This window comes from Leguminivora glycinivorella, chromosome 3 (genome assembly GCF_023078275.1).
Source record: "Leguminivora glycinivorella isolate SPB_JAAS2020 chromosome 3, LegGlyc_1.1, whole genome shotgun sequence".
NCBI lineage: Eukaryota > Metazoa > Arthropoda > Insecta > Lepidoptera > Tortricidae > Leguminivora > Leguminivora glycinivorella.
In genome coordinates this window covers 6631281-6649904 of record NC_062973.1, presented here as the reverse complement: position 1 = coordinate 6649904, position 18624 = coordinate 6631281, and the positions used below count along the sequence as shown (strand labels likewise).

At 33.8% G+C, this 18624-nt stretch overlaps 3 protein-coding genes across 3 annotated transcripts in view; 1 reads left to right on the top strand and 2 right to left on the bottom strand.

The window, feature by feature from the left end:
* LOC125242533 overlaps positions 1–18624 on the bottom strand; it is a 482853-nt gene that overhangs the window by 75233 nt on the left and 388996 nt on the right. The gene's annotated exons all lie outside the window — the stretch shown is intronic.
* Positions 760–18127, bottom strand: LOC125242537. The gene is made up of 2 exons (XM_048151291.1): positions 17248–18127; positions 760–969 (listed from the first exon to the last, which is right to left on the bottom strand). The coding sequence occupies exons 1-2, from the start codon at positions 17538–17540 to the stop codon at positions 867–869; spliced, it is 396 nt and encodes a 131-aa protein (XP_048007248.1). The 5' UTR covers positions 17541–18127; the 3' UTR covers positions 760–866.
* LOC125242534 lies at positions 3286–10034 on the top strand. Its single transcript, XM_048151289.1, has 5 exons — positions 3286–3658; positions 3746–3847; positions 4127–4252; positions 4361–4515; positions 9570–10034. Coding segments are annotated over exons 1-5 (810 nt in total). The 5' UTR covers positions 3286–3656; the 3' UTR covers positions 9995–10034.

Below are 18624 nucleotides of genomic sequence, written 5' to 3'. Positions count from 1 at the left end.
AAAGCTTTTAGAAAATTGGCCCCATTCATGGATGACGCGGGTCTCCTTAGGGTGGGCGGCCGCTTGTCCCGAGCTTCTCTCGATTTCGACGTGAAGCATCCATTGCTTCTACCTCGCGACCATCGTTTGACCTTTCTTCTTATAGACGAATATCACAAGCGGTTCATGCACCCAGGGGTTCAAACCCTCCACAATCTGCTAGCGCAACACTTTTGGATTATGAGTCCAAAACGAGCTATTTATGCGGTCGTATCGAAGTGTTTGAGGTGCTTTCGGGTGCGCCCACTGGGTGCCCCGGCGCCGTTCATGGGGGATCTGCCTTCCTATCGAATAAACCAGCTTAAGGCTTTCTCTAGCGCAGCGGTCGACTTTGGAGGGCCTTTTGACATCGCCCTCGGCCGTGGACGCGGTCGCAATAATAAGACTTATAAGGGCTACGTCTGCGTCTTTGTCTGCACTGCGACAAAGGCGGTCCACATCGAGCTCGCCACGGAATTGTCATCAGACGCATTCTTGGCCGCACTTCGGCGGTTTGTGTCGCGTCGTGGTCGATGCTGTCGTCTAGTGTCCGACCAAGGGAAAAACTTCGTCGGTGCAAGCAACATCCTCCAACGGCTAGTGAAGGACGCTGCTACACACGATGGCATCAGGTTTGAATTCAACCCGCCGGGTAGCCCACACTTCTCAGGCCTTGCTGAAGCTGGGATCAAGGCGGTGAAAACACACTTGTCGCGTGTCATCGGCAACCAGCGGCTGACCTATGAGGAATTCTCGACGGTCTTGAGCCAAGTTGAAGCTCTGCTCAACTCAAGGCCACTCACTCCTCTCAGCTCTGATCCAAACGACCTATCAGCTCTGACTCCAGGTCACTTCCTCACCACGGAACCCTTGTCGATAGTGCCCGAGGAAGACCTGTCAGACGTTCGTGTCGGCCCTCTCCAACGCTGGAAGTTGCTACAGAAGATGCACCAGAGTAGCTATATATTGGGAGTTCTGCCCCACTCCTAATGCTCCAGCTTCGCTTCGCTCGCTGTCGCAGTCGTGGTCCAGAAACCCCCAATATATAGCTCGTATCAGTGGGGTAGAACCCGTTTCCCTATACGTAGTCGTATCATTGGGGTAGAACACCGAGATGCATTTGGATTTTCTCGATACGTAGCCGTTAACGTTGTATTCAGCTAAATCCAAAATATTATGTTAAGTGAGGGTTGATTTTATGTTACGATAAAAAAATGCAAAAGGCTTAACACAACGGGTACTGCTAGCATTGCACCCACCAGATCTTGTTCTATTTGAGAACCAGATCTCGTAACGCACCATCATAGCCCAGATTTGCATCGGGTAGAGGTTTGCCGGGCTAGGTTTATTACGGTGTTTTTCACACTCTCACAACACAGACTTGGCCAGAGACTGTAATGTTAGAGTATGGATGGGATCTCCAACGTTACTACGACCGTCTAGCAACATGGATCACCCGTGTAATACAGCACCTACCATGAGACAGGAATTTATCGCTGTATACGTCATCACGTATGTGTTTAACCGTCATCACGTTGTAGTGTGTCATGCATACATACCCTGCCCAAGGTAGGGTTATTAGAACCAAGTATGTTGCACACGCCACCGCGTTACCAAGTCAATGTCACAAGGTTGGCCATGCCTCGCAACATCGAAGAGGTAAGAGTACCTGAGACTATCGGTCGGTATAGCCACAGTCACTCCGACATGCCTTTCATTGTAAATTGTATATATACAAACGAATACAAAAAACTTCAATAGCGCGATGTAGACCTGACAATGTGATTGGTTGTTAAATGTGACGTTGGTGTTACGAGATTTAACGTAATTTGCCTTTACTAGTACCGATTTCAACCATAGTCCGATCGTATTCAAGTTCAAAATACATTTATGTAATTTTATCTTCATGTAAACTTAGTTCATAATGTAAAACCAACAAAACTTAAAGTAAGGTTAAATCAAAAAACAATGTTATCCACTGAAAATAAAGCATAATTTTTATTTAAGTCTATAGTTACATACATACATATGATCGTAAGACTAACAAAGTACGTATGTATTAATACTCTAAATTGTTTATGAAACGTAAATAGTCGAACCTGCTATGCTTTGTCTTTGTCATACTTTGGATATAATATATAAATAAACAAGTGACGGAACATGCGATAACAGGTAGTCGAGTCCGATATGTTGATATGTAATAATCCGATTAAAGAATAAAATAAGAGATTGGTTACTGTTTCTACCTAAGTCATATACGCATCTAAGTTTATGAACATAATACTGATAAGCTTAATGAATGAAAAGTAATGGTAATACAGACTGATTAAATAAAAGATAGGATTTAAACCCTTATTTTTGAAATGATCTACAGGAAAGACGCGAACCTTTTTGCTTTTCACTATCGCAAATTCAAATTATTTTGACAAATAAGTCTATTGAAAAGAATAGTGTATTGAATTTAAGTTAATTACATTTATATATATATATAATAGTAATAATTTTTTTCTGCATATCAACAACTATTATTCGAAATGACGCTTCTGTTGTGTTAATCACAATGTGTCGAGGTATTTTATTTCAATCAACAATGTCGCTGATATGAGAATTGCATGTTACTTACTGAAAATGATGACGCTGTGTTTATTGTCCTATACCATGATATTATTTAACCAACATTCTATAAAGGTGAGTTGTGTTTTATTGTATGAAACATTGTTGTTCTTTAATGATTTTATAATAATTTAGTGTAAATAATTAATGCATATAATATGTTAATACATATTATATGCATTGAAGAAGGTTTGTTTTTAAGTTGTTTTCCATAAATGTTCAAAAATATTATAAGTAGTCTTGTCCTTGTATAGTGTGTCACTGACTTTCTTAATTACTCTGTGCCTTTAATTGTATAATAATTATTGTATTGCACTATCGCCCGACCCAAGGCTCCACGGAAGACCAGCGCTGTGCCACCATCAGTGTCAGAGCATATGTCGAGTGGTGTCCTTTTGCAACCACAAACCAAACCCAATGTAACTGATTTTGTACTGTTTAGTATGTAAGCCTCATATTGTATATTTTATTTGGCTGCAATTAATGTCTTTATTTTCTTACTTTCTTTCTTCTTTCAAAAATGTTTAATACTTACGTAGGTAGCACCCGAACTAACGAAAAACGATAGTGTTGATGGTATTTGTCATATATATATATATATATATATATATATATATATACTGAAATAAAAAATAAAAAACATTTTGAACTTAATCGGTAAGTACTCGTGGTAGCGGTCATATTTACACGTGTTGCAAGACTTGCGGTATTATTTGTTAATTCGATACTTTGTCGGCGCTTTGTGAAATACAAGTGGTAATATACTTTGAATATAAATTATGTGCTTCAATTTATAAAAACGATAATATTTATTTAAATTTATAATATTTAGATCTAAAGTTGAATGTCAGAACTTGGTTCTTTAGTCATATATTTATGTTTCGATTTAATATCAACTCATCAAATATTTCACTATAAAATAATGCGTTTTTATGCAACAATTTCTTTACTATTCTGTATTGCGACGTGAAGCTGCTCGTTATTTTTGTTAAGTGAGGAATCTGCAACTTTCAACTTCATTTAAAATGTTAGTAAGTATTTATAACCCTATATATCGAATCTCTTTAAAACTTTGATTTAAGTATTGTTGGTATATTTTTATTCTTTTTTGAAGGTCTGACTCCGAATGTTCAGTATACACGCGCACGCCCTCACCTGAACCGAAGAAGATTGCTACAAAGAATATCAAGAAAAGGAAATCATCCTCAGCCGCAAGGTAATTCATTTATTTTATATTAATTAAAATAATCCTTAGAGTTATATTTAACAGTTCCTGCTAGTCTAGTCGTTAGTGACTCTGTTTTCTAAGCTTGAGGTTACAGGATTTAATCCTGGTAAGGCATATCTGTGTGTTTATCACGTTAATTTATTTCTCAGTTATCTTATTCTCATCTATTTATAACGTTGTCAGTCATAACTATGAACTTGGTTTAGTTTTGTGTCAACATAATTATTATTAATTGACATACATTTAATATTGTTTTTCTTATTTAAGGTCCGAAGTTGAAACAGAAAATCGACGGGTACTACATTCATCCTCACCAACACCTTGCGCGCAAAAGAAAAAAACAACCAAAAAAGCACGAACGTCAACCAGTGAAAATAAGAATGTTGGCTCTAGGTACTACTTATTTTTAGTTGTTTTTAAAATTAAATTACTTTATTGTGATTGTGCAACTATAACATAATGTATTTGCTTGAAATATTGTAATTCTGTTTTATTTTTCAGTTCTTCCAAAAAATCGCCTGAAACCGATATCTTCAAAATCATAAGAGAAGAAGAGAAGATCACCAGCGAGGGCAGTTCGAAAACCGTCAAGACAACATCATCGTTTACCAGCCGCGTATCGACAGGTTCTAGTCGACGCACTACGATAACAGACGGTAATTTTTTCATTGATTTAAAAGTGTATAACATTAATGATTACCAAAAATCTGAGCCTGAAGAACGTTATAAAAAAGCATTAGCGTCGGTTAAATTGCAATGTCAAGAGAATTCCTCCGAGTGGAATCAAATACAAACGTTCTTAGGTCAAGCCTTTAATATTTTTGGAGAATGTGAACCTGTTTATTATAATAATTATAAAAAAAATTAGTTGAATATTTTCAAATCTCCCACAGTAAGAGAATTCTATTTAAACAAAATTTTGTTATTTTTTATTCAAAGTTGTTGACAAAATCAAGTTATAGTTAATAGCAAAGGTAGATACCTACGTCTATAACTAAATCTCGAATATGGTTTTTGCATTAAGAATATAATATATTCGTATAGCGTACGATATTATCGTACGCTTATATAAATAGTTTGTGTACAAAAATAGATACTTAAATATTATAGGTTTTCAATATTTTATGTGCGAAAAAGTTTTAATGAATAAATACAGAAATTAATTTTTGTAAGATAAAAGGTTACTTTCTGTTAAATTTAAAGAATATTTTCGAATGCGATAATTTAATACTGCGACTTTATTTGATTTATATTTATAGACTTATACTACCATACTTTGCATAGTGTTAACAATTCATTGCATTCTTAATGAGAAGTCAGTCGAGTCAACTGTTTTGATTAATACAACGTATGCTAATAGTAAATAGATGTATTAAATTAGTGTTTGACAAATTACGGTTTCAAAATAGCCTAGTGAGTTTAGCTACATCTTTTGCATTAACATAATTCATTATGCCTTTCTGTGTACCGTGTAGTTCATCTGTAGACAAAAATAAATGGACAGGTCATCTTCGAAGCACTGCACATAAAACAACTGTATGTTCTAACAAATTACTTAATGATGGTGTTGAAGTAGTAGAGTCTGCATTTCGGATGCGCATTGCCACTTATCGTATATCAGCAACCAACGACCAAAGTCTGACGTCTGTCGATGCGTTTATGAACTCTATTCGAAACAAAATAAAACGGCTTTTAGATAATTCACTTACGAAACATACGTGCGTAAAAGTAAATTTCGAGCTCTTTGGATTGTTTTTAATGTTCAAAGATAATAGTCAATCAATAAAATCATTTGGAACTAAAAATAAAATTTTATACTTAAGTTATGATTTTGAGTCACTGTTTTGCGAAGTTGTTAACTGTCTAAAGAAAAAATTTGAGGAATTTCAAGACCGTGATAGTGGATGGGCTTTTGTTAGTAACTCTCATTTAGAGATCAACATTAACAAGTATCAACCATTACGAGGTTCAAGCTATGTTGACCTGCCAAAGTTCATAAAAAACAAAAAAGCATGTATAAATATACAAAACAACGATCAATGCTGTTTTTTATGGTGTGTAACAGCGGCTTTGCATCCTTCTACAAAACACCCTGAAAGAGTATCATCTTATCCTAATTTTCGAGACGTTTTGAATATTTCTCAAATTTCTTTTCCAGTCACATTTGATGACATAAGAATATTCGAAAAAAATAACCCTATGATTTCATTGACGATTTTTGGTTTGAAAAATAATAAAATTGTTGTGGGCCCCCTTTACAAGTCTAAAGTATCTAGTAATCAGAAATGTAGAAAAAATATAAACCTACTTTTAATAGACGATGGTAGTCACCCACCACATTATGTTCTAATTAAAGACTTGAGTCGTCTTGTGCGCAGACAAGTAACAAAGCATAATAGTAAGATATACTTTTGCGAAACCTGTCTGTTATTTTTTCTCACGCAGGAAGAACTCGCAAATCACTTGTGTACTGGAATAGTTACCGTTTTACCAGAAAAGGGGACAGTAATTAAATTTAAACATTTCGATCGTAAACAGAATGTTCCATTCGTTATATATGCAGATTTTGAATCGTTACTACAACCAACTGAAACTAGTGACTCTGATACTGATACTAGTGATAGTCTTACCCCTAACACTACAACTTTGCATCATCATATACCAGCTGCCTTTGGGTATCATATTGTTTGTAACGCAGATCCGAGTCATAATCGTTATTTCTCTTATCGCGGTACTGATTGCGTCGATAAATTTATTGAGGCAATCTACAAAGATGTTGCTAAAATTTATAAAATTGTGAACAAAAATACCCCAATAATATGTAATGAGAATGACGACCAAAACTTTTTGAACGCTAAACGTTGTCATATTTGTAACCATTTTCTATTTTCTGATCGGGTTCGAGATCACTGTCACATTACAGGAAGATATCGGGGAGCGGCACATAATATATGTAACTTACAATATAAACGTCCTTGTTTCGTACCTATTTTTTTCACAATCTGTCTGGTTATGATTGCCATCTATTTATCAAAAAATTGGGGGAGGCACCTGGAAACGTCAAAGTTATACCTAAAACCAAAGAAAACTATATTTCTTTTACTAAATTTATCCCTATCGAGAATGAGTATTTTCAGCTTCGTTTTGTAGATTCTTTCAAATTTTTAGATACAAGTTTAGAAAAACTAACTACAACTATGCAGAAATCTGACTTTGTTCATTTACATAAATATTTTTGTAATGATGAGGAGTTTGAATTACTTACACGAAAAGGTGTGTTTCCCTATGAGTATATGAATAAATGGCAATGTTTTGAAGAAAAATACCTGCCAAGTATTGACTGTTTTCATAATTCGCTCACTGATGAGAACATTTCTGTAAAAGATTATAATCATGCGCAAAAAGTATGGCAACAGTTTAAAATTCAAAATTTAGGTGAATATACAGACCTATATTTGCAAACGGATGTTCTTCTGCTAACCGATATTTTTGAAAAGTTTCGCGCTACTTGCAAACAACACTATGACTTGGATCCTGCTTTTTATTTAACTACACCTAGCTTATCATTTGATGCCATGCTTCTGAAAACTGGTATTGAATTAGAGCTTATAGATGACTTTAACATGCTTAAGATGATCCAATCTGGAATAAGAGGGGGAGTCTGTATGACCTCTCTACGATATGCAAAGGCTAATAACATATACTTACCTCACTATGACTCATCCCAGATAGACTCATACCTAATTTATATCGACTGTAATAATTTATATGGTTACAGCATGTGTCAGTATATGCCCCTATCAGACTTTAGGTTTCTAGAAACCAATGAAATAAGTGCTTTAAATATCACTCAAATCCCTGATGACTCGGATTATGGTTTCATTCTAGAAGTTGATATTATTTACCCCAATGATTTACATGATAAACATAATGATTTACCATTTTGTCCCGAAAAAGTGTTCCACCAGGTGGGACGCATTATAAACTGGTACCTAATCTATATGACAAATATTTGTATGTGATTCATTATGTACATTTGAAAACGTGTCTTAAACATGGTTTAAAATTAAAAAAAGTACATAGAGTAATTACGTTCAAACAGTCCCCTTACTTAAAACAATATATTGATATGAATACAAGGCTACGTCAAGAGGCAACGTCTGTCTTTGAACAAGATTTTTGTAAATTGATGAATAACAGTATATTTGGTAAAACTTTAGAAAATACTGAGAAAAGGGTTGATGTGCGCTTAGTTAATCAGTGGACAGACAATGATAACACAACAAAAAAGAAAATCACCGCTGACAGATTAATTGCAAGGCCAAATTTTCACAGTGTATCAGTTTTTACTGAAAATTTGGTGGCAGTTCAATTGAAACCAGATCTAATAATTTTAGATAAACCGATCTACATTGGTTTCGCTGTACTAGAGTTATCTAAAAGTCATATGTATGATTTTCATTATTCAGTATTTAAACGTTTTTATGATACTCGTCTACAAATGTGTTACACGGATACAGATAGTTTTGTTTATTATATACAAACAAAAGACTTTTTAAAGATTTAAGAATGCATTTTTTAACATATTTCGATACTAGTTGTTACGATATTGATAATAAATTTTTATTACCTGTTCAAAATAAAAAAGTGCCAGGACTTTTTAAGGATGAAATGAAAGGAAAAATGATTAAAGAGTATGTTGGACTTCGTTCTAAAGTGTATTCTATCAAAACAGTTGATAAAATTATTAAAAAAGCTAAGGGTGTGAGAGAACCTGTAGTATGCAAATTTGAGTTTTCTCATTACGTGAAATCATTATTTCAAGGAGATGAAATAAAAAGAAGAAACATATTATTTAAGTCGATTAAGCACAATATATTTACCCAAAGTGTAAATAAAGTCGCCCTTTCAGCTAATGATGATAAGCGTATGATATCTGACAACCAAATAGTGACGAAAGCTTGGGGGCATACCTCAATACTTAATGTTTAATTTGTAATCAATTGTCATGTTTTGTATAAAATAAATTGTACTATATGCAGTCAGAGGTCATTAGTAAATTGAATAGCACATATAATTGAAACAACATTTTGATATTAATTTTATAAATCTATTAAAAACTATAAATATAAGTTGAAGATAATAACTAATTCAATTATATGTCCTAAAAATAAATCTTTCTTCTACTTATTATACTTATTGTGTTTTTATTTTAACAATATTATTCAGTGATGTCTTATGATAAATAAATATATTATCTTATTATTTTCTTGTTTTCATTTTAATTTACCTTAAACATTTCTATAGATAGTTTATTCATAAACGTGTTCATAAAACAAGTTGTGACTTGTTTAGGTAAAGACATACACACGTGTAAAGTTAAAGCTATCATATAACAGGATTGCGCATTTATATTTTGCTGAACAAACAATAGCTAACCTTTATAAGCGCAAAGTAATTTTTAATTGGTTACATTCGAATAGCATCAACGCGTCTTTATTATCCACTCGCAGACATAGACCTGGTAAGTTGTTTTTTAACTAACTACTTATTAAAATTATATATATATATATTATATATATATTAAAATTATATATTATATTTTACAAATCAAATAAACATTAAAATTAATTTATTTGTGGTTATATACATTTTTGTTCGTTGTGTAATCTGATTTATCAATATTATATAATTTTTCGTTTTGTCTTAGGTTTTCAAAAAATGGCAGACAGCGAAGACATCCCAATTCCATTTTCGCAATATGCACAAGAGTTTGAGCTACCACAAGAATTTGACGATAGCGACTTATATAAAAAAATTAAAAAGAACATCGAAAACCCTAAAGCCAAGAAACGTAATAAAGTTAACATTCATAATAAAGTAGTGAAAAGGACTCAAGGACACCCACCATCTTTTGTGATAAATAATCATGAGATCAAAGGCAATAAACTGATCAAAATTCAAATAATCAACATAACAGAGGATGTAAGGGATCAAAACGATGAACAGAACGAAAATGTATTACTGAGCGCGCAGTATGTTGCAGGCGATAATTTTGATGAAATTATTGACAGCACAGAGGCTTTAATAAATAAAATTTCAAAAAAAATTTGTGGATACAGTACTAGTTATTAAAGTTGTATTTTAAATATTATATAAGTAATAAATATTATATGAGTAAGTTGTCGTTTTATTTATATCCATACTAACTAATAAGTTTTTCTTATGCAAATTATGTAAAATCTAAGCTAAAAATTAAAAATATAACATTTACTATAAAAAACTTATTAGGTAGTTATCAGTAGTTATATAGAATGGTATAAAAAAACTAATATAATTAATAACAAACATTTATTTTAAGAAACACATTTTGAATACAAATTAAAATTAGATTTGTCGATTGTCTAAATACCATTTTTTTATACATAAAACATTTTTTAATGCACAAGATTTTTTATGATACACACAGTTAAAAATACATTCATTAGTACAATATTTTTTATACAGTTCTTTTAAATTAGGCACATCTTTTTCACCCAAATCTAAAATAGTGCATTTTGGATATAAATCTTTAATCCATTGAACTTTTTCCAAACCTTTAACGTAGATTGTCTTATCTTTTATATGGTTATCAATAAGTCTTCTAAATTCTCTATAATCAACATAACCTTCGTGCCATAAAATACCTAAATGTTTTTCAATCCATCTTGTCTGCCTCTTTTCACTTTCCGCCAATTTAGAAAAACGAAAAGGGGGTTTTATTAAGAAAACTTGAGTGTATTCTAGCGTGCTGTATGCAAATTCTTTGACAATAAATTCATTTTCTTTTGTTTTAAATCCTTGAAGGTCTACAAATATATGCTGCATTACGATACTTTTTTCGTAATATTACTTAAGGGCTTATATTCAAATATACTATCATTTAAAATCAGACAGTAAGCTGCAGTGTTCTTTGGTATATCAGATTCACAATCCAATTCAACTCTCACATCTACCGATCCGGTTTTTAAGGTTTCGTTTTGACGAGAACAGTTGATAACAAATAAAGGAGCTATATCTTTAAAGTCTTGAGGACTTAACAACGGCGCTTGTAGACGGTTATAATAAGACTGCTGAAATTTCGCATACTGCTCGTATAATATAGCAAACTTTCCACCCGAAAAACTAACATCAAAACTTTCGTACGGAAAGTAGACTGAATTCAAAAAAACTTTAACATCTCTCAAATTACAGTGATCAAAATGTGTTATGTCTTTATTAGCGTCATTTTTTCGTCCCGTTTTCAAACCAATTATAATATAACGCGGCTTTTCAATTTGAGATGAAGTTTTGATAGACCAAGAATGTTTTGACGTCTCAGGCAAGAGCGGATATTCATATAAATCCCAAGTCCTAAATGCTATCTGAATGGCACGATCACTTTCCAAACATTTGAGTAAGTTTAATCTTTCTCGATCAGACACTTTAACATGCGGCATGCGCCATACTATTTTAGATATAGTAATATTGTCTATATATTCATTCGCATTTAGTTTAACGCTATTCAAATTAGTATTGGATCTTAAAATAATGAGTTCATGCTTGCAATTAATTATGATTTTGTTGTAATCCTCAGCAAACCCGAGAATCTTGTTTAAGGGTACAGACACGGAAAATGAACCTTGCGTGTTTTTTATGCCTTTGACATCAAATCCCCATAACTTAGACATAGATGCTTCCAGTTCATTCATAGATACAAGAGATTTCATAGTTGTTGTAACTCCTGCGTTTTTAATTTTGTCAATTTCGATTCCATTTAATTCATATCGAATATCTTGAAATAGATGAAGTATGGGGTTGTTTGTAAAAAGAACACTTTTTACCTCGGCTTTTGTTTCTCTATTGAATGCGGTTATAGTACCTTCTATGTATAAAGAACTTGCTGATGGTAGTACATAAAGATCTTGTTGGTTTATAGGTATACGTATTTCATCGTTGAAATTAAAACTTGTTACGTACGGCTTATATGAATGATATTCAAAGCTCTCGATAGAATTATCAAAGACAAAAGGTTCTGTTAAGTTTAATATACTCATTTTAATAGCCGTAAGCTTTGGAGGAATTGCTTATTTTGTTTCGTAAGTTTCACTTTAGGTCTTCTTTTTATGATTGCAGGATGAGTACTGATAGTTTTTTTAAGAGAGATTGAAGTTTTATTGAAGTCTATCATTTTTTCCTTAGATGTAAGTATATCTGAATTTCTTCACCTCGTAAATTAACTAGATTATTTTTAACGTCTAAAATTCTTATCGTAATTGTATTTAAGCTGTTTTGGGTTACAGGGAAATAAATAACGTTTTTTGGTGTTTCTATAATCCGATAACCAGGTGCCACATTTGGTACAAACTCGTGAATTATATGACTAGGTTTTCCGTTAACAAATGAACCGCTCACTATGTCACATTCAATGCGTACTATAGTTGTCGACAGAATGGAAACAGGATAAGGGGATTCGGTTAATATATTAGCTTGAATGGATTCTGAACCGAAGCCAAGTAAATTACCGATAGAGCCTTCTTTGTTGAAATGAATATTTTCAGAGCATAAAATAGATGTTTTTAAGGTATTATTATTGCATGTTAATGCAAAAGAGCATCCTTCAATATGTTCTTTAAGGTAATCGTCAATATCTTGAAGTTCATATGATCCTTCAGGAATTTTAATTACTTTGTTTTTACCATAATATAACTTATTATTTCTGTTGTCTATGTTGGGTATAGAATTAAAAGTTGACATATACAATAGCCCACACTCATATTCACCATCCAGTTGAAGAGCTGGTGAATAGTTTGTTAACAGAGTGGAAGATGTTCCAGTTATAGACAAAGTGAAAGACATTGTGAGAATGATAAACTGTTTATTGTGCGATGATATTTAAACGGTTATACCAATATTGTTTTAAGTATTTTAGACATAAATGACCACAATTGACAGTGTTAAACTTTTGGTACGTGTCATAATTATAGTAAATATCATATTTTTTTAAATACCTCTTTAATTCTAGCGGAGGTGGAAGGTCTCCATAACTATTAAAATATTCACAATAATTATTATCTTTTACATAGGCTACCCAGTGTGTACCATTGTTTTTAGAACTGTCCAAATTAACAATTCCACATTCTACTTTTTTAGGACTCTTTGGTAAACTGTCTCTCATATAAACTCCTCGAAAATATGGAATATCAGATGAGTGTTTTAAAATATCAATATTTGAAAGAGCGCGCCTGGGTAACCTCTCATTTAGTTTTTTGAAATTTTCAAACATAATCCTTTGCCATTTTTATATGGTTTAATGTGTAAGCCTTTTCCTAATGCAATAGATTCCATCATCTTGTTATGTCGCTCTGATTCCGCTAAATTTTTTCTGGCGGCTTTGTAATCACCTACAGCTTTAGCAATTCCGGCAGCTCCTCCTGCTAATGATCCCAGCGCAGACAGACCGGCAAAAATAGGTATCAGCGGTAAGAAGCCTCCAGTTTTTGGAATTGGTATAATACGAGGTACCCGTACCTTGGAATTGGTATTGAAAATTTTTGTCGCAGCAATAAGAGCTCGATCAATTATATTACGTTTTGTTTTTGGTTTCTTTTTTAATTCAGTGCGTATCTTGGACACAAAACGTTTAAAAGGTTTTATACCCGCACCGGCCTTTATTTTCGATTTCATCACTTTGCTAACTAACCATGAAGCAATTTTTTCTCCTCTCCCTGCATCTTTCGACTTTCTTCTTTGTTTCGCCATTTCGTATAGTTCTAAATCAGCACGATGTCTACCAGCTAAATCAGAATAATTATCATATGCTATGTCGTGTTTCATACACGCATTATCTAGCGCATTAATTCCTTTATCACCTCTTTGTAACCTTTTGCGCAATTTCGTTCCCGGACCACAATAGTTATAACCAGGTAAGTGTAATTCGAAGGGCAAATTATTAATAGCGCTGTTTAAGAGTCCTCTCCCTTTCATATCCCGTAAGATAATAACACTATCATTAAAAGGATATTATATAAATAACATTAAACAATGGCACTTTTATCAATCCAACTGTTTTCGCTATCATCAAGGCCTAACCATTTAACATACAACTTTCTACCCTTTTTTTAATAACCTTTTCTACAAGGTAAACGTTTGGATGGTTGGTTTTCAGAAGTTCTTCTTCGTAAAATGTACCGAGTATAGTGTTTTTATGCTGGTCTTGAACGTGATACGTAACAGGTTGAGTGCGATTCACATGAGTAATAGTGAAAAGTTCTGTTGACCAATTAGGTGTGTAACCTTTGTGAAAGGCATTTTTATACTTACTAATGCGTACACAATCTCCTTTATTAAATTTGTTCAATTTATAAGACAAAGTGGCTTGTGATCTTTTAATATTTTTTAATACTTGCATTTCATTATCAACATTTACATCAATAGGTTTCATTTTTGTTGTGCGATGTACGGTCTGATTATACGATTTTACTACATCGTCTAATGGCTTACCAACCCATTTATAGTTACCAACTAAACTGAAATGTTTGTAGAGTTTAAACTTAATGGTCTTTATCAGCCTTTCAACGATAGATGCCTTTTTAATTGAATAAGTTGAGTAATGATTTACGTTTAATGATTTTAAATAGAAATCAAATTCATGATTGTAGAATTCTTTTCCTAGATCAGTTTGTAAGTTATTAGGTCTCCGTTTAGATGTTTTGATTATTAGTTCGAATGCATCTTTGACTTCTGTTTTAGTTTTAGACTTAATAGGTGTACACCATGCATACTTTGAAAATGCGTCAATAACGACTAAAATATATTTATATCCTCTGTTAACAGTATGAAGCTTTTGTAAATCTATCAAATCAGCTTGCCATAAATCATCAATTTCTTTTAGTACAACCGATCGTCGCTTAAAATTTCTTCGCGCTGACCGGTGGATCTCGTTCACTATTTGTTGTTTTGCCATTATTTATTTTTTTTAAAATATCATCTACCTCCTTCTTCGTGTAAAAGTTCAGTTTTAACTGAGTTACGAGTTGGTGAATTTGATTATTTATTGTGTTAAACAAAGAGTCTATATACTTCTTTTCGTACATGTTTTGAATGTATTCATCAACGTACTGTTTGTTAACTGCATCATCGGAAGATAATGGTTTAACAACTCCTTTTAATCTAACAGTTTTTAGATCAAAATTTCCTGCTTCTGTTCGAAGCAAAGCTTTGTACTTGAGCTCAGAGATTTCATCAGTACGCAAACGTTTATGAACATGGTGTCCGAATTTGTCTATATTCATTTTTTACTTGAAAGTCAAACTTCGACTGATTAGAAAGGTAAGAGTATTCACTTATATATTATTTATCAAGCCTGCTTCACGTAATTCTTCAATTATGGATATGATTTCGTTATCTAACCCAGTATTACCAGCGTCTCGCGATGCCATAAGCAGTTTTAATCTGTCTACTAATTCGTTTGGATCATCCCAATATACATATGAAATATCTCTTTTTACTTTTTTCATTGATGGTAAACCTTCACCGGATACACATAATTCTTCACTTACTGTGCGTTGTTTGGATAATTTGAAAAGGGGTTTTATAACGTTTAAATATTTCATACCCTTGTTGCTTTTTATGGGTTTATTTGGATCAAAGTTACGTCTATGTGCATTCGTTTTCAATAACAATGTTTTATACAATCGTTTATCATCTTCAGTTACTAGTTTTAAGTCAGGTACTTTCTTAAACAACAAATCATTTAAGCCTCGTGTTAAAAAATAGCTTTCTCCACCTATTACGAGTTTGTCATCATTAACAGAAATTGGGTAAGATCCAAGCATTAGCTTTCCGCGCTCATTTCGTACACCGAATGGAATATTCATGATAAAATATTGTTTTTGCCAAGCAGGATCATCGCGAGGAGAATAAAACGAGTCTGACGTTCTAAATGATACATTATTTGTTGTATCAGAATCACTTTGGTTCCCACTTCTTTGAGATGAAGAATCACTATATTCACTATCATTTAATTCATTTTCACTATAATTTGGTTCAGATTCAAATGACTTTCTCAGCATTGTTTTATTATCCAAACTTTCTTTCATCCCATCTTCTGAAGGACTATATTTCAAAGTTTTTACCGACTTATTCCATTTAAACCTATCGTTATCGAAATCTGAGGCACTAATATTAAGATTGTTATCATTACTACTATGTTTTTTTACCATTTCACCAAGTGGGTCTGTGATTGGTTTTAACATTGCTTCCAACATCATATTATCGTTTGTTTTAACATCACGAATGCGTTTAACTTTTTTCTTACTGCTTCAGCAGATTTGAGTACTTTATGTTTAAATATTTTTTCTTCGTTAATTTTATGTTCCATGTCTGAACTGGATGGTTTCATTTTCAACAATAAGTTTTTAATGTAATACTATCCTTTATATATCAAGTTAATCTAGAATTATAAATGTATCAAATCCTTTTCTATAACATCCTGAATTTCTATTACAATCTTTATTTATGACTAAGTAATCAAACGGTATCTTCCATACTTGTGCACACATTTCACGAAATTGAGACCATGACATATCACTTCCTACATGTTCATCATAAACATGCTTTAAATTAATATCATCCTGTTTAAAAAGAATGATTAAGTTAGCATTATCTCTTATTAATTGTTTAGGTATTTTACTATACGTTTGATTCAGATAAAAGCTATCTATATTTTTATGTCTTCCCATTGCGAAGTAATCTCGTATATTATTTTGATTTTCACACGCAACATCATCAAATATTATAATGGAATTCATGTTTGCTATATGAGGACTTAAGATTTCATCATTTACACTATATTTTTTAAATGAAACTGATGGAACTAGTTTTAAAACTTGCTCAAGAAATTGGTACATTGGTTGAAATAAGGTTTTAGAGTATACATAAACATTTTCAAAGCGTAGACCTTGTTCATGTAGCAGCAAACCAACAATTAAATTTGTTTTTCCACAGTTGGATGGGCCGCATATTATACAGCGTATGGTGTCAGGTAAAAGTGAGCCATGTCGAAAATAGCGTTTCTTGGACAAAGAACAAACAGCATCCAACTGCAATTTCTGAGACTGTTTTACAAACTTCATATTATCAATAGACACGTGCAACTAACTTGAAAGACAATATGCCAGTAGTATATTTTAATAAGCTTTAGAGTATATATTTTATCCCAACGTTGCAAATGATGGTTATATACTGAGAGTTTCTGAACCACGCACGTAGCTATATATTGGGAGTGTCTGGACCACGACTGCGACAGCGAGCGAAGCGAAGCTGGAGCATTAGGAGTGGGCCAGAACTCCCAATATATAGCTACTCACCAGGACTTCTGGAGCAAGTGGTCGAAGGAGTATATGCATACTCTCCAGCAGAGGATGAAGTGGCACGACAAACATCCTAACGTCCAAGTCGGCACGCTCGTGCTCGTTGTAAACGAGCAAACGAGTCCAATGAAGTGGCCCTTGGGCCGCATCATTGACACACACCCCGGATCTGACGGGATCTGTCGTGTGGTCACTGTGCGCACTGCCACAGGACTGTACAAGCGGCCTGTGGTCAAGTTGTGCCCAATACCGCTGTGATCTTTGTAGGTCACTAGACTTGTGTCGTCCATTTTTGTTTAGTTTTAAGTTTTTGTCGTTTATTTCGGCTTGGTAAAAATACAATGCATTTTGGTGGGCGGAATGTTCAGCTTTGACCTTGCATTTTTCATTTTATAGGATTATTTTGCATTTGTCGTGGCAACACTAACATTTTTGAATCGCTGTCAGTTGAAAACTGACAGTCAGTCTGTCACCGAACGACTACCAGTGCACATCTCTCGCTATCGCTTTCGTTACTAACTTTCGCGCCGTTCAGTAAAAGTGCTACTGCCAAACATTTAAACTAGCTAGAATCAGTGTAGTGTATCAGGAGAGGCCCGGAGACCGTCGAGCGGCAGAATCGAGGGCTAAGTTGAACGACTAGAGGTAACGGTTCTTAGCCTACTTTCTAGCGAGCGACAAAGGACAGCCAGAATCCAGCCCGAGGTCTTCAACGGTGACCAGCGATTCAGTCCCATCATCGGCGCGTCGAAAGGTAATCTTCGTGTTACACTATTTCACACTTAGTTCATCCATTTAGTAACACCATTTTCATAATATACCGCAACTTTCTTGCCCAACTGACTCCCTAAATCTTGACTCCCTGTCGCCCCCCAAATTTCTCGAATTTTCCTACAGTCCACTCTATCGTTATTAAACAGTCAGTCAGATTTAAATGACGACCGGTCTGGCGCAGTCGGTAGTGACCCTGCCTGCTGTGCCGCGGTCCCGGGTTCGAATCCCGGTAAGGGCATTTATTTGTGTGATGAGCACAGATATTTGTTCCTGAGTCATGGATGTTTTCTATGTATATAAGTATTTATATCTATATAATATAAAGCTACAACCCGACTGACATTTTTCAAAAAATAGGCAGAGGGGGTTTTTGCGGGTGGCAGTGTTTGGTGTGGTCGTATAGAGTTTGGTCCTGCGACCCCGGATAGATCAGACCGTCGGTCTACCGGTTCCGGGTAAAAAAATGTTGGACGGCCTGGCCAAACGGCTGGAGTTAGCCGGGGAGTGTTCGACCAAATGTCATAGAGGACCCTGGGCAGTTTTTGACGCCGCCATTTTTTTTTCAAAATGGCCGACTTTTTTTTTTGACGATTTTTCAAG

Excerpts from the sequence above, each read along its gene's own strand:
- LOC125242534 (XM_048151289.1), top strand. Across the intron at positions 3,848-4,126 it reads AAATCATCCTCAGCCGCAAG|GTCCGAAGTTGAAACAGAAA; the intron begins GTAATTCATTTA and ends TTCTTATTTAAG. Across the intron at positions 4,516-9,569 it reads ACGCACTACGATAACAGACG|GTTTTCAAAAAATGGCAGAC; the intron begins GTAATTTTTTCA and ends GTTTTGTCTTAG.
- LOC125242537 (XM_048151291.1), bottom strand. The coding sequence starts at position 17,540 with ATGGACGACACAAGTCTAGTGACCTACAAAGATCACAGCGGTATTGGG. Across the intron at positions 970-17,247 it reads CACTTGCTCCAGAAGTCCTG|GTGCATCTTCTGTAGCAACT; the intron begins GTGAGTAGCTAT and ends ATAGCTACTCTG.